Below are 16089 nucleotides of genomic sequence, written 5' to 3' on the forward strand. Positions count from 1 at the left end.
ACAAAAATACTGCTTGCTTGCAACAATTTAGGTATCTACTGCCCCCTATCGCCAAGAAACATACACACTGTCACTTTAAGATTATAGAATAAAATCACAAGAAACTGTTTTATTTCTTTATTTGTGATGCATCCGATCTGGAAGCTACTTACAAAGATTGTTGGCTGCTCTAGACGTGAAAAGAAAATGTGCAAAATTACACAAAAAGGAGAGTCTGAGGGCAGAAAACAGTGTTCAACATCAAATCAACACGTTTAAATCAGAGTCGCTGTAAATGAAATAAAACTGAGCAGTGAGGCCATCGTGCAAGATGGAGCAGTGTTCAGGCAGTTCAGTTAAAAGGCAAGACCCATTAAATCAATTCACACCAGCGTGTGTGTGCGTGTGTGTGTGTGTGTGTGTGTGTGTGTGTGTGTGTGTGTGTGTGTGTGTGTGTGTGTGTGTGTGTGTGTGTGCGTGCTTCTTAGCTCTCTCACCCCTTCCACACACTTCCTTTAACCATCTGCCACTCTACTCAACATCTCATATTGCACGTTTCTCTATTCTCACCCTTCCACATTCTCATCAGACTTCTTGATTAAAACAAGAACTGTTGACCACACGGCAGAGCATTATTCTAATGCCATTCACTAATGAAGAGCTCTAGAAAAGCATTAAATCAGGATCTTTAATAACGAATCGCATCTTTGCTGTTCACCTTAATGCAGCAGTGTTCAACACTTTGTAGGAACAAACACATTTCAGGGTTAAACGCATGGACGTAATTTTCACTTTGGGGGGGGGGGGGTCTTTACAGTATGCTCTAATGGGAAACAGGCTTCAACACAAACGGTTGTTTTCTGCTCAACCAGTGTCAATTTAATATGGCGTAATATTGTTTTTGGATGGTAAAAAGTGCAGGGGTCAAAACTTGACTTTGGAAAAAGTGGGGCGGACATGTCCCCCCTGCCCCCCCCCCCCCCAAAAAATTACGTCCATGGTTAAACGTGATAGTAAACACTGATATTTAGTGTTTAAACACTTTCCTAATGTGTTTTATTAAAAACAAAATGTGTTTCATAAGACTGAATATTTGAGACAAAGAAAGTTTGAATTCTACAAAATGAACCAATAAACTTAAACTGCCAATTAAAATGAATACAATCTCAGTCATTTTCTGTGATATTTAAATGAGTTTGAGGCGTTTTAATTCTTTGAATCCTTAAATTAAATGTTTTACCTATAGCTTTGCACCAGATGCACCTCTACGGTGCGTCCCTTCCCATCGGGAGCGTTTCAGGAGCTCAGCGGCTGTGAATGCATTCCACACAGGTGTTCCAGTGAAATCACAAAATCACAGGAGATTTCTGAGATCATGTGTGATTCCTGAGATTACAGGAGAAAGACACATTTTTTGTTCTTTTTCACTCCACCAGAGACCTGTCACTGGAAATGACATATTCATTTTTTAACAATTAAGCAATAGAAAAATGGTGAGTGACTTTTATTTTGAAATTTCCACATGTGGGATTTCCTGTCTGGCCCGATCTAAACTGCTGAGCTTGACGTGTTCTGGAAGCGAAGTGTGTAAAAACAGACTCGGGGTGCTGGGACTCATCCAACACATGCTGCTGCTCACTCAAACCCATTGAACGGAATGGAGACTATCTATGGAACGCCAGGTGGGCCAAAAGCAGGTACATTTTTTTGTTTCTATTACAGAAAAGTATGCATCATGAAAATGCAAACGAAGCTTCAGCAACATGTACTGCACGTGTACGCACACAGGTGCTCTCACAAGTGTGGACTCGGGCGGTTTTGGCTCATGACCTAAGGCTGCGGTTGGCACTAAACGCACTATGAATTTTTACTGTGTGCCTTTCAGCTAAAATCATTACTGTCATCTATCCTCATGTTGTTGGCGCAGTGATATCTTTCATTCTGTTGTATCATTGTGTGTTCCCTTTTTTGCTCTCTCTCTTTCTGCAGGTCTAGAAGCAGGTTCTCGTACATCCTCTGTTATTTTTTTGTGAACCCCCCACCTCTTCCACTCCTCTCCCCCCTTTCTCTTTCATTTCTGTCTCCGTGTTCATTGAGATTAAAAACAACCGAAAGCATCTCTAATAAACTTTTGATATCAGGCGGGGCATTAGCTGAACCCATAACGCTCCACCTGTAAAGCCTGGGGCACACCGGAGGCGCCGCACCGCCATTTTAAATCGAAGCCGTTATAGTTAATGAGAGTGGTTACACAAGTGGCGCCGCTGAAGATAAGCACCAGTTCTATCTCAGGCGGCACGGCGGCTGTTTACAACGTTGTGGCGTACTACACAACAGAGATTCGATGCAGGACGGCTTCACGGCACAAACCAAGCAGCAGTTTTGATAACTTTAAAGTACTTGATCTTAAATATCGTAATAGAAGAAGAAGAAGAAGAAGAAGAAGAAGAAGAAAACATCATTTCTGTAGCGCCTCTCAAGACAAAAATCACGAGGTGCTTCACAAAAACAAAAAATGTAAAAATATAAAAAAAGAATTTAGAAAATGATTAAAAATATATTGAAAATGAGCAAAAAATAGACAATTGTGGTAAAAAAAAATGTAAAGAAAGAGAGAGAGTGAACAGGAAAGAGGGAAATCAGTGGATCCTGAGGAAGGTGGAATAGGTGGGAGAGCAGAACAAAGAGAGAGAGGTGAAGAAGGTCATACAAAAGCCAGCTTGAACAAGTGAGTCTTCAGCTGCTTTTTAAAGGAGACCACTGAGTCCACTGATCTCAGGCTCAGGGAGGAGAGAGGTCCAGAGTCTGGGGGCCACAGCAGCAAATGATCTGTCACCTTTGACCTTTAGCCTGGTGCTGCACAACCAGTAGGCTTTGATCACTGGACCTCAAGGACCTGCTGGGGGTGTAGGGACTAAGAAGATCACCAATGTAAGATGGTGCTTGTCCATGTAAGGCCCTATAGACCAGAACCAGGATCTTGAAATGAACCCTGAAGTTGACTGGCAGCCAGTGAAGCTGGAGGAGAAGCGGGGTGATGTGGGTGTGTTCGGAGGACTTGGTCAGAAGCCGAGCACAGGCGTTCTGAACCACCTGTAGACGGTTCAGGGAGGTTCTGCTCAGACACGTGAAAAGAGAGTTACAGTAGTCTAAAGCCCCCTTCAGACAGGCCATGAAAAACGGAAATGTTCCGGACTCTGTCCATAAGTCCTTTGAGTCTGAATACAAACATCCGGATAACGTGTTCCAGAATTTATCCGGATGAAGCCCTAGTAACAGGTCCGGACTTGTTACGGACAGGGTGGCTGCTTCAGACTGGTGAGGTAAAGTTCCGGACAAGAGGGAGGGGGAGGAGGAGGGGACCGGGGGACGCAGTGCGCACCTAGATAGCCCGCTGCTGTAGCATGCGGCGAACCACGGCAGCTCGCCTCCTACGGTACCGCCTAGACACGCGACGGAGCGCTTCACACCGCTTCAGTGATTCCTTTAACCATTGAGCTTCATCTTCCACGTCTCTTATGCGTCTTCGTGTGCGCAGAATTATGCTTAAGCGCCTCGTGATTTTTATCTTGAGAGGCGCTATAGGAATGATATTTTCTTCTTCTTCTTCTTAACATAAGTCCGATTCTCCCCCCCACCGTCAGACATCTGGAACTTTTCCCTGCTGTGTGAACGCAGCCGAAAGGACAAGTTCCGGTACAAAAGTGGTGTGTCTGAAAACACAGTTCCGGTTAAAAAACGGATTGAATTGTCCGCAAATGTTCCAGAATGTCTTTCTGAAAAGGGCTTACGCGTGAGGAGATGAAGGTGTGGAGGACTGTCTCAAGTTCAGAGCGGGACAGAATGGGACTCAGCTTAGCAACGTTCCTGAGATGGAAGAAGGAAGAGCGAACAAGAGAACTGACATGAGTTTGATCGCGTAAAAACAATAGAGTCACTTCCCACTTGTTTTCAAGTCCCACGCGATGTTGTGACTATTGTGCGACTTTCCAAGAAGCGCCCAGCGGCGCAGCGTGGCGCGTCCTGTGTGACCACTTGACTTCTCAAAACCGCGGACGCGGCGCGTCTGCCTCCGGTGTGCCGCGGGCTTAAGGCTCGTTTTAGGCACTCAAACATCGATTCTGATTGCTTTACAGCCGGACAGGACACGAGAAAAAACTAACAAAAAAACACCAACAACATACTTTACATGTGAGGAGGCGTGCGCTTTCAAACCAAACAAAAAACACGTAATCAATGCGTTAACAACTCTCAAACACCGATTGGTCAACACGTTGTAGATGCAACACACGTGCTATTTGGAGGCTTGAATACACGTGAACTCCTCACGTGTAAAGTACGTGTTCTTTACGTGTTGTTTGTGCATTAGCAACGCGTACTTTTTATGAGACACATAAGTTTGTGCGTTTTGGACCTGCATGGCGTTCCATATTAGCTACACATTGTGCTCTGCAGACTTTGCACAACACTTACAAATGCAGGGGTTGATTTTAAAGTCCAACTTTCACCTGCTAAGCGCTGCTAATGCCTTACTGTGATAACGAATGGGATTAAAACTACGAAAACAAGGAAGGCTTCTGAACTCATCGGGACACTCTCGTGTGTGTAATCCCATAAATCTGGCAGAAAGTCTGCTGAACTTGGAACAACAGTAACATCTCATAACAATAAATTAACCTGGGTGCCTTGTAATTCATAGAAGTTTCCAGAGGTGGAAAGAGTACTGAAATGTCCTACTTAAGTACGAGTACCAATACTTTGATAATATTTTACTCAAGTACAAGTAAAAGTACTTGCCTAAATTTTTACTCAAGTAAAAGTTAAAAATATCGTAAATAAAATGTACTCAAAGTAAAAGTTACTTAGTTACATTTTTGTCAGCGTAAGGATGGCTACATCTAAGTAGTGCAAAATCACGACGCCAGTTTACTATCGCTCGTGTGCGCAAAACGCCGAGAATCCGCTTGTTATGAGCGCTAAACGTTATTTTGCTACTGCTGTGCGGAGCGGTTGGGGAAACACATTTCAAACATGGAACCGAGTCCGGCTACCGAACCGAGCAGAATTTTGATGACGTAACACCGGAGCGCGAAGGTGCGGGTTGCAACCCACGGGAGAGGAGGGAGAGAGGAGGTAAACAGCGAGTGGATCACAGGGACTGAACTGATGTTTTTGAGCAAGACAGTGGTAAAAATGGCCGTTTGTCCTCATTATCAAAGTGAATCCCCCCCCCCAACCCCCCCCCCACCCACACACACACGCATGGTTTAGACACGGCGCTCATGCAGGTGTCTCTTTCTGTTCCGACACGCAATATTTTTAATTTATTAAGCCTGCAATTTGTTTTTACTCAGTAATGGATATGATATAAAATGTAGAGAATTACAATTCTTTTTAAAAACTTACTCAAGTAAAAGTACAGATTTTAAAAACGACTTAAAAAGTATAAATATACAAAAAAGCTACTCAATTACAGTAACTTGAGTAAATGTAATTCGTTACTTTCCACCTCTGGAAGTTTCCAAACTGAAAGAGTGAAGACATTTTGTTCTACGAGCAGACTCTCAGCTGTGTTTGAAAGGCAGACCACTAGACGGAGACAGAAACACTTTTCCTTGACGACCTGCCCTGTGGCGTCTCGCAGAAGCGGGATCTAAAGAATAACACACTTTGATGGGCTTTTCGCTGCGCTGCTGGTGATTTTGACCTCTTTTCCTGTCTGGCTCTGCACAGCAAATAAAAAACAACCGTTAAAAAACTCCCGTTTTTTATTTCGTGTTTGTAAAGCAGCTGATGTTTCAGCCAAACTCTGCTTTGACGTACCGTCTTCTTGGTGGATTTATGAAGTATGTCCAACGCCAACGCTTGAAACGACTACGAGGAAGAAAACGAAAGCACAGACGAAGGTTATATTTGTAGCGTATAAACACCGAACACACTGATCAAGACCTGAGGAGGTAAATCAGTTATGAAGTCACAGTCACGGCTCACCTCCTCCACGTTAATGCTGGACTTTGCGCTGGTCTCGAAGAATCTGATACCATGTCTCTCTGCCAGCTGCAACGACAGAGCTGCTGGTTAGACTACATGGCCAGGAGCACATCCTGGTTCTTATCTAAAGTAAATAAAGCTCTGGTACATTACAGACACTTCCTTCCTCCTTCCTCTCTTGTCACAATTCAGCTGATTTTGCATCCAAACCAGTTAAACCTCCCAGTAGAGCTGAATAAAGGTTAACTGAAGTCCTCTCACCCCTGCTCCGGTCTCTTTCAAGACTTTCCGCTTCCCCTCGATGTCGCACTTGTTACCTAAGAGCATCTGACTGACTCCGGCTGATGCATTCTGGGAAACAGGAGAAGGAGTTAATCAACCGCAACATTTCAGGGTATTTTTACCCTTTTTGTCCTAAACGGAGACGCTGGTGGCTGCAGCAGGAGTCTGGTGACTGTTAGAGGCGTTTGGAAATGAAAGCTTTAATTTATGGTCAGCTAAACTTCAAATTTTGTTTTTGCTGGTTGACTTGTGTTGAAGCTGTGCCACTACAAACATTTGTTACTGTGACTTTTGAATCAGCTAAAGACTGACCTGGTTTTTAAGTTAAAAAAGTCACACTTTAACGTTTTCTGGATCTACAACACATTCTCACTCCCAGCGCGTCAAAAACAAACGCTTGGTCGGCCACCCTCCGCGTCAGACCTATGACGCCAAAAGTGCCCTTTTTCGTTACTTATGTGCGAAAAGGGGGTTTTCCCTTTTGTAACTGCAGATCCCAATGCAGCGTTACACTGACGCGATGGGATGTCCGCAGCCGGGGCACCAAACAAGCTCATTGTACCTCACCCTAACCTTATCCTCTTATTTAACCTTCCCCTCACCCCTATCCTAACCTTAACCATGTTGCTAGCGAACACGTTAGTGATGTGTCGGTCGCTCTAAAAGCCGGCTCTATGAAGTGAACGGCGGAAGCCGCCTTGTCATTGGTCGAGTTTGGACCGAGCCAACGCGAGGGGGAGGTTTCAACTACCACGGTGGAGGTTAAAAGTAGAGGGTATGTGTAACCTCCCCCTCGCCAGATGGTATGTTCTAACGTTCCCCTTGGGCGGCAAATACGAAAATTTATAGTCAGACTCTGACTGTCAGAGTCTGAATGAACGGGAAGCAAACGCTCGATCACAGTGAGAGTAACGCTTTAGGTAGCAAGAGGGTTAAGGTTAGGATGAGGGTGAGGGGAAGGTTATAAATAGTGAAACGTTAAGGTTTAGGAGCGGTTAAATGAGCTGGTTCGGTGCCGCATCAGCGGATATCCCATCACATCAGTTTTACGCTGCATTGGGATCTGCAGTTACAAAAGGGAAAAACCCCGAAAAAGGGCATTTTTGGCGCCATAGGTCTGACGTGGAGGGTGGCTGACCAAGCGTTTGTTTCCGACGCTTAGGGTGTGAGAATGTGTTGGGATCTAAAATCTCACAGAGAGAAACCGGCCAACAGCGAATCATCTAATCCGGTTTGGCGGGTTACGCCGCCATATTTGTTTAAGGTTTGTCTTGCAGCGTGGAGTTCCCCACTACGAGGTTCTTTTTTACACTTTTCAAGCTCTGTGAGATTCTTCCGAGCTCCGAGATTAGATTAGAAAAATGACAAATTCTCTACGATTTCCCTTTGAGAAAACATAAAATGAACCATGAACAGGGCGGAGTTGGTCATTTTATTTGTTGGTACTGAGCGGGATCGAGTATGAACCGGACAAAAATGATAAAGACTCACTAGTTGTTGTACTGGCATGTGAAACGTCTTCTCTGCTTCTGACCCGTCCCCGTGGGGAGTGGTGAGCTGCAGACACGGCCGTGCTCGGGAACCATTTGGGGGTTTAACCCCCAGTCGAACCCCTTAAAGGGATACTAGGCTGCTTTGCTTGCTTTTAGCGCCTCCTGGTCTCTGTTACTAATTCACTGTGGGTAAACCAAAAATAAAACTTACCTCCTCCCTAAACGCTGAAATTTCTCCTCAGCTTTCATTATTTTCTAGAGGAGCGATTCATCACCAAATCAAACAAATAAGCTGTGTTTGTGACCTAAAACATGCAGGAAAGGTGTTGGAAGCAGACTGCAGCTCCACCATGTCAAATACAACAGGAATTTACATTAGGAGGGTTTTTCTTGAAATTCTTACATCCATCCATTTTTGGGTGCTTATCCAGGGCCGGGTCGTGGGGGCAGTAGCCTAAGCAGAGAGACCCAGACTTCCCTCTCCCCAGCCACTTGGGCCAGCTCCTCCGGGGGAATCCCAAGGCGTTCCCTGGTCAGCTGAGAGACACAGTCCCTCCAGCGTGTCCTGGGTCTTCCCTTGGGTCTCCTCCGAGTTGGACGTGCCCGGAAAACCTCACCAGGGAGGTGTCCAGGAGGCATCCTGACCAGATGCGCGAGCCACCTCAACTGGCTCCTCTTGATGTGGAGGAGCAGCGGGTCTACTCCGAGTCCCTCCCGGATGGCCGAGCTTCTCACCCTATCTCTACGGGAGAGCCCAGACACTCTTTGGAGAAAACTCATTTCGGCCGCTTGTATCCGCGATCTCGTTCTTTCGTTTTTTCTTGAAATTCACGCATTTAAAGGAGGTGCACATTTGTTATTTCAATAAATCTGCTGTGGTTTCTCGTGGAAATTAATGCTCTGGCGCTCCTGTTTCAGGAAGTAGATATTAGTCAGGAGAATGGGGGATGGAAAACTACAGAACTGTAATTCTTACTCATTAATATTCATGATATGCAAATGTAGCATTTCTAGTGGGCTAACAGTAACACCACTCTTCCGCTGCCTCCATTTGCTCTTTTTTCTTGGGTAAAAAAATGTAGCGTTGATGTTTTATTTCCACAAACAGCACAAGCTGAGCAGCTTCCGCCATGTTGTGGAGTTGCTAACGCTAATGGTTAGCTTCTACAAGCCGAGACACTCTCTGCTCTCTCCTGACTACTAAATCAACATGGCCGTCATAGGCGAGTCCATGAATGCACGTTTACAGTGTGACGTAGATCTGCGTGGCTTTTTCTGACCTGAGGAAGGTCCACTTCCGTTCGGCGGCTAATGCAGAAAATGTTAATTGAAGGCTATTTTCACGTTCTGCATGCACGTCAAACTCAGAGTAACTGACGGTATTTAAAAATGAGCAAGCAGCGAGCCCCCGCTGCAAACTGCACCTAACTAGAGAAAGGCAGCTTGGTTGGCAAGGTTTTATGAACTAGACAGAAATGCCATCATTTATTCAATTTGGGTCTAAAAATCTCAGGTGAATCTCATCTGGAGGCTTAAATCCAGTTTACACGACAGGATAGTCGTGGAATTTTTGGACTGTCTGGGCGTGATGAGACGTGAGACACGGCCACGATGGCGGTGATCGGAACCACCCAATTGGCTTCAAAATGCCCTACAGAACGCTGTGGGTGGGGTTTGTCCAGCATTTAACAGTCAATGGTCAAAATGCACGATTACCAACTGAATGGATGTTTAAAAAAACCAAAAAAAAAAGTCGTCGTCATCTTCCTCCGCTCATCCGGGTCCGGGTCGCGGGGGCAGCATCCCAACTAGGGAGCTCCAGACCGTCCTCTCCCAGGCCACCTCCACCAGCTCCTCCGGCAGGACCCCAAGGCGTTCCCGGACCAGATTGGAGATGTAACCTCTCCAACGTGTCCTGGGTCGACCCGGGGGCCTCCTGCCGGCAGGACATGCCCGAAACACCTCCCCAGGGAGGCGTCCAGGAGGCATCCTGACCAGATGCCCAAACCACCTCAACTGACTCCTTTCGGTCAGGAGGAGCAGCGGTTCTACTCCGAGTCCCTCCCGAATGTCCGAGCTCCTCACCCTATCTCTAAGGCTGAGCCCGGCCACCCTACGGAGGAAACTCATTTCGGCCGCTTGTATCCGCGATCTCGTTCTTTCGGTCATTACCCAGAGCTCATGACCATAGGTGAGGATTGGGACGTAGATCGACCGGTAAATCGAGAGCCTGGCTTTCTGGCTCAGCTCCCTCTTCACCACGACAGATCGGCTCAGCGTCCGCATCACTGCAGACGCCGAACCAATCCGCCTGTCGATCTCCCGATCCCTCCTACCCTCACTCGTGAACAAGACCCCGAGATACTTAAACTCCTCCACTTGAGGTAGGACCTCTCCCCCGCCCCGGAGTTGGCAAGCCACCCTTTCCCGGTCGAGAACCATGGTCTCAGATTTGGAGGTGCCGATCCACCAAAAAAAGACACTGATTTTATTTTATTTTTAAATTCATTGTCATTTTTCCAGCCTAAAAATGAGGAAAAGCCAACATGAAGGGCTAAAAGGATAAGATTCAGACGGCACATTACATTCTAGTTCAGGTAAACACCGACGATTACAGCAGCCAATCACAGCTCACCGATACGTGTATCAGACGTGACTTGTTTGCAGGAGATCTGACCAAACATTCCAGAAATGAACTTCAAATCACAAACACGGGAACAGGAAATTCTTTGAACGGACTCACTTCTTTGATGCTCTTCATCCAGTTCTGTATGTTCTCGAAGGACTTTTCATCTGTGATGTCGTAAACCAGGATGATGCCCTGCAGCACACGCAGGAGAGGAGTCAAACAAAAGGAGAGGAGGTCAGATTATTTCATCCCAATCTCACCATGGCTCCTCTGTAGTAGGCCGTCGTGATGGTCTTGAACCTCTCCTGCCCCGCCGTGTCCCTAAACCCAAAAATTCATTCAAAAGGGAAAACGCGTCACTCGTCGTCTTACACGAGGTGTCGAGAGGAAAATTCCTCATTAATCTCAGGAACACCGGGATGAAACCAGGAAGTGTGAAGCCGTTGAAGAAACCGGCCATCTACTTCACAGAATCAAAAATAACTCCACAGAATAAAAATCACAATCTCACCATACTTGTAGTTTCACTTTCTTCCCGTCCACGTCGATGGTTTTCACCTTAAAGTCGATGCCTGACGGGGGGAGGAGGAAAAAGAAATAAAAATAAAACAAAAAACAAGGAGAAGTGACCTAAAGAACTCAAACTTGAACACATGGAAGCAGAAGAGAACGGACACGTCTGAACAGCTGACTGTGTTTGTTGGGAGGGTGAACAAGTTGACACAAACCACCGGTGGTTTAAAATAAACCACCTGGCCACCCAGCATGTGTGTGGGCTAGGTGAGTTCTCTCATAGATGCTTGATAAGATTAAATCACTGAAAGAGATTTGCAGCAAAGTTAAATAAAATGGAAAAAGCTGAATTGTTGAGAACAGAATTGAGTTTTTGTATTAATTACTTTAGAAGAAAAGATCATTTCTATAGCGCCTCTCAAGAAAATGTAAAAATATAAAAAAAGCATTTAGAAAATGTTTAAAAAATTTTAAGAAAGAGAGAGAGTGACTAGGGAAGAGGGAAACCAGTGGATCCTGAGGAAGGTGCAATAGGTGGGGAGAGCAGAATAAAGAGAGAGAGAGAGAGAAGTGAAGAAGGTCAGCTTGAACAAGTGAGTCTTCAGCTGCTTTTTAAAGGAGACCACTGAGTCCACTGATCTCAGGCTCAGGGGGAGAGAGTTCCAGAGTCTGGGGGCCACAGCAGCAAATGATCTGTCACCTTTGACCTTTAGCCTGGTGCTGCACAACCAGTAGGCTTTGATCACTGGACCTCAGGGACCTGCTGGAGGTGTAGGGACTAAGAAGATCACCAATGTAAGATGGTGCTTGTCCATGTAAGGCCCTGTAGACCAGAACCAGGATCTAGAATTGAACCCTGAAGGTGACTGGCAGCCAGTGAAGCTGGAGGAGAAGCGGGGTGATGTGGGTGTGTTTGGAGGACTTGGTCAGAAGCCGAGCACAGGCGTTCTGAACCACCTGTAGACGGTTCAGGGAGGTTCTGCTCAGACACGTGAAAAGAGAGTTACAGTAGTCTAAGCGTGAGGAGATGAAGGTGTGGACAACTGTCTCAAGTTCAGAGCGGGACAGAACGGGACTCAGCTTAGCAACGTTCCTTTACATTCAATTCAAGTTTATTTATTTAGCACCAAATCACGACAAGAGTCGTCTCAAGGCACTTCACATAATAAACGTTCCAATTCAGGTCAGTTCATTAAGCCAATCAGAAATAATGTTTCCTATATAAGGAACCCAGCAAATTGACCAGTGTCAGTGACTTTACAGCAATCCTCATAGCAAGCATATAGCGACAGTGGAGAGGAAAACTCCCTTTCAACAGGAAGAAACCTCCAGAGGATCCTGGCTCAGTATAAGCAGCCATCCTCCACGACTCACTGGGGATCGACATAACTTATAGACGTTTGAGGTCATCTTTTAACCACTATCCGTTATGCTGATCTATTATAACGGATCCCGATTTAATCCAACACCAACAATTGGAGAGGATCCCCCTCATAAAAAAGAAAAACTAAATAATTTCAGGTAATTAACATCACGTTTTTATTGTGTTTTATCCTGATCTTCTACCTCATAATATTTCTGTGTTTTTGCACCGTTTAATGTGTTTTTATTATTTTTATTTAACTTTTTTTATTTTTACTCCTCGTGGTACAATTACGTTTTACCTTCAGGGAAATGAAAGTAAACACTATTGTATTCTATTCGCTTTTATATCTCCTATTATACTTAAATTTTAAACGTTACCTGAGCCAAACCTCTTCAACTTAAGTTAGCCGAGTCGTGCCAAACAAAACTATCTCGAAACCTCAGATCGGACGTGTTTTCACATTTTCAGTGAGAGGAGGGTTTCATGAATAATGTGTGTACATGATGTAAAAGTTGGGTCAATAAAACAGTAAAACCCAGAGCCAATCATTTCCAATATTACATTTTAATACCAATATCAGCCACTAATATTAATCATCTTTAAAGCGACAATGTGTAGTTTTCACTGTTAATCAGAAAATATCCATCAAAATGTTGTTGAAAACTACTGAAATGATGCCCAGTTGTTGAAAAATATTGGCGGCTTCGTAACGTACAGTACAGGCCAAAGGTGTGGACACACCTTCTCCTTCAGTGTGTTGTCTTTATCTTCATGGCCATTTACATTGGGAGATTCTCACTGAAGGCATCAAAACTATGAATGAACACACGAGGAGTTATGTACTTAACAAATAACTGAAAGATGTTTTAGATTCTCTTCTAAATGGCCACCCTTTGCTCTGGTTACTGCTTTGCACACTCTTGATGAGCTTCACCTGAAATGGTTTTCCAACAGAAGGAGCTCCCAGAGGTGTTTAGCACTTGTTGGCCCCTTTGTAAATGGTCATGGTCATGAAAATAAACAAAACACATTGAATGAGAAGGTGCATCCAAACTTTTGGTCTGTACTGTATAACCATAAAAATCAGGTCTAAAATACGCGAGAGCGGGTCGAGGTCTCTGGGCGACGCCACATTAGACACCACGGACTTTTCTCAATGTCAAAGAACCTCGCCTTGATGTCTTGGTCCCGTCCCGTCCCGGTAGCCTAGGAGATACGTCATCGGGAGCCGCCAAGACGTGTTCCAATGTTCATGTTCTACCGAGGCGTGTGTTCTCCGTTTGTTAGCCGTTTAGCTAGCTGAGCAAGGACACAAGGGAGGTGTCTTGTAGTCTAGTCTTGGTCAAAAATTTCCCAGAATACACCGCTGTATTTTCAAAAGGATGTGGATGAGAAGCCAGCAGCTACTTTTGGGGCAAATTTCAAGTTTAAATGCACTTACCCCACCATAACTGCCCCCTATCGCCAGGAAAAATACACACTGTCACTTTAATAAAATCTAATGCAGCTTAAACTGGGTGTTTACTTTCATTTTCATTTTTAAAGGTGTGGAACACTGAATTTCTGATTCTAATGGGTCACTCTGAGTGTTTCATGCAGGCTGAACATGAAAATAGTCTCCTACACCTATCTCCTGTATTAGCTTCTGATAGAAAACAGACGGTGAAACTTTAGGATTAGAAAATCCTGACAGATCTACGTCACACTGACACTTAACAGTCATGGACTCACCCATCTTGACTCACGACGGGGAAGGCTGTTGTTGGTTTAGCGTCCAGGAAACAGCAGAGAACGTCTCAGCAAGTAGAAGCTAACCATTAGCATTAGCAACTCCACCACACAGCAGAACTCCTCCAGGCTTGTATTATTTGTGGAGATAAAACGTCAACGTTGCAGAGCAGACAGTCAGTGGTAGAGTCAGGTTGCTGTTAGCCAATCAGAGGAGAGATGTCCAAAAATCAGGAAATAAAACTCCAAAACCTGCCGTCTGAAGCTCAGCTGTGATGTGGCTCACTCCTACTTCCTGAAATTGGTGCACCAGTGTTTTGTTTCGTTTATGACTTACAAACGATTCCCTCCTACTGAAGATCACTGCAAATTTATTCATCACGAGTGTTCAACACCTTTAATCTTATTGATTTTTTTACAGGAGAGGCACCAATACTTCTGTTGTTGAACAGAAAATGGAAAAATCTGATTTTTCTGTTTATGATGAGCCAACTGTGGTTAATTTTACCCATCCATGTGTTTTTTTATGTTGTTTGGTGTTTAAGGCGAGGCAGCTTTATTTAAATAGAACATTTCATTAACAGGCAATTCAATGTGTTAAAAATTAATTCCTTTTATTTTCTACATTTTTCACTAGTTTGTTTTAATATTTTTATTCAACTAAATCCCAAAGCACATGGGTGAACTCTAGGTTTGTTCAGCGTGCTGCAGAGCTAAATTTGACAGGTCAGAGCAGATTTTTTTTCTTTTATCTTTAGTTTAATGAAATTATTTTATGTATGCAAGTACAAATGACTCAAATTCATTAAAATATTTCTAAAATTTAACAGTTGCGGTGCCCTCTGTGGGACCCTCGTGCCACACCTTTGCCCCCCTGATTAAACAAATAGATCCGCTCCTGTCAGATGTGACGCTAGAGGCAGATCCTGCTCAGAAAGCGCGTGCATGCCAGAAGTCCGTCTGCAGGAAATGCAGGATGGTAAAGAGATAGGAATGAAGATGGGTGGTCCTTCAGATCTGAGATGGGAGGAGGGGACCTTCAGATGAGGGGAGAGGAAAAGAAAGGGTAAAAAGATGAGAGCTATACTGGTTGAGACATGAAAACAGCAGCGTGAGAAACCAGCTTGCACAAGTGTGGAGGATCAAACACAGGAATCCTGAAACGTCAGCACACATCTGCTCAAAGTTCCAGTTGAAGAAATGTCGCAGCAACATACCGATGGTGGAAATGTACGTGGAGTTGAAATTGTCCTCAGCAAAACGGATGATCAGACATGTTTTCCCCACTCCGCTGTCCCCGATGAGCAACAGTTTGAAGAGGAAATCGTACTTTTTCGCCATGCTTGGAGCCGTTCTTCACCCAGAGAGGGAAAACTTGTGTCTGTCTCTCAAATTCGAGCTCCTCCTCCCCCGCCGACGAGTTAAACCGTAGATTTTCTCTTATGGGTGTACAAAACGATCCCTTTAACGGGTTTTTACCGGCGAACTCCGATACCCTCAGTGTTTGGATCGAGCTGGAAAACAAGAAATAAACTCCTTCTAGAGACGAACTGACCCAGATCCGCTCCGGATGTTTTAGAAATGCATCCCTCGGAGTTGGCGACGTGTTTTCTCACCATGTAAAAGTAAAAAAGAAAAAGAAAACTTGGAACAAACCGCCCACTTCTCCTGAAACGCTACGTAGCGTGGGAGTGACCAGAGATGCAGCTGCGCACTGCGGGCGCCAGGGGGCGGCATTTAGCGCTAGGATTTATCATCACATGGGAAATGTTCACCAAATACTCTCCTCTTTATTTTCTCCCATGTTAAAAAGATACAATAAAAATTGAAATCTAAAAAACGTCATAATTATTGAAATTATAAAAAGTAAATTATCACATTATTTTATTCAACTTCATTATTTTGTTGTTTAAAAAACGCTAAGATGTGCCCAAAAAATACTACAATTTCTTTTTTGAATGAGCAAACTTTACCGATTATTCAATAGAAGGATTTCTTTGACCTTTGGCACCAAGGGGCCTGGTACCATTCCAAGATGGTGTGTTTTCTGTGGCGTTGAATTGAATTGTGTGCACTTTTTTGTCCATTTGGTGCAATGACAAAAAAAC

At 44.5% G+C, this 16089-nt stretch overlaps 1 protein-coding gene across 1 annotated transcript; it reads right to left on the reverse strand.

The window, feature by feature from the left end:
* Nucleotides 1-102: 102 nt before the first annotated feature.
* On the reverse strand, nucleotides 103-15838 carry rab13 (RAB13, member RAS oncogene family). The gene is made up of 8 exons (XM_015950416.3): nucleotides 15199-15838; nucleotides 10886-10946; nucleotides 10635-10695; nucleotides 10489-10566; nucleotides 6232-6321; nucleotides 5971-6036; nucleotides 5803-5853; nucleotides 103-5704 (listed from the first exon to the last, which is right to left on the reverse strand). Exons 1-8 carry the CDS (start codon nucleotides 15320-15322, stop codon nucleotides 5633-5635), a joined length of 603 nt encoding a protein of 200 aa, XP_015805902.3. The 5' UTR covers nucleotides 15323-15838; the 3' UTR covers nucleotides 103-5632.
* Between the last annotated feature and the right edge of the window lie 251 nt (nucleotides 15839-16089).

This window comes from Nothobranchius furzeri, chromosome 5 (assembly GCF_043380555.1).
Source record: "Nothobranchius furzeri strain GRZ-AD chromosome 5, NfurGRZ-RIMD1, whole genome shotgun sequence".
NCBI classification, from domain to species: Eukaryota; Metazoa; Chordata; class Actinopteri; order Cyprinodontiformes; family Nothobranchiidae; genus Nothobranchius; species Nothobranchius furzeri.

Excerpts from the sequence above, each read along its gene's own strand:
- rab13 (XM_015950416.3), bottom strand. The coding sequence starts at position 15,322 with ATGGCGAAAAAGTACGATTTCCTCTTCAAACTGTTGCTCATCGGGGAC. Across the intron at positions 6,322-10,488 it reads GGATGAAGAGCATCAAAGAA|AATGCATCAGCCGGAGTCAG; the intron begins GTGAGTCCGTTC and ends CCTGTTTCCCAG. Across the intron at positions 5,854-5,970 it reads CCAGCATTAACGTGGAGGAG|TCGTTTCAAGCGTTGGCGTT; the intron begins GTGAGCCGTGAC and ends TCTTCCTCGTAG.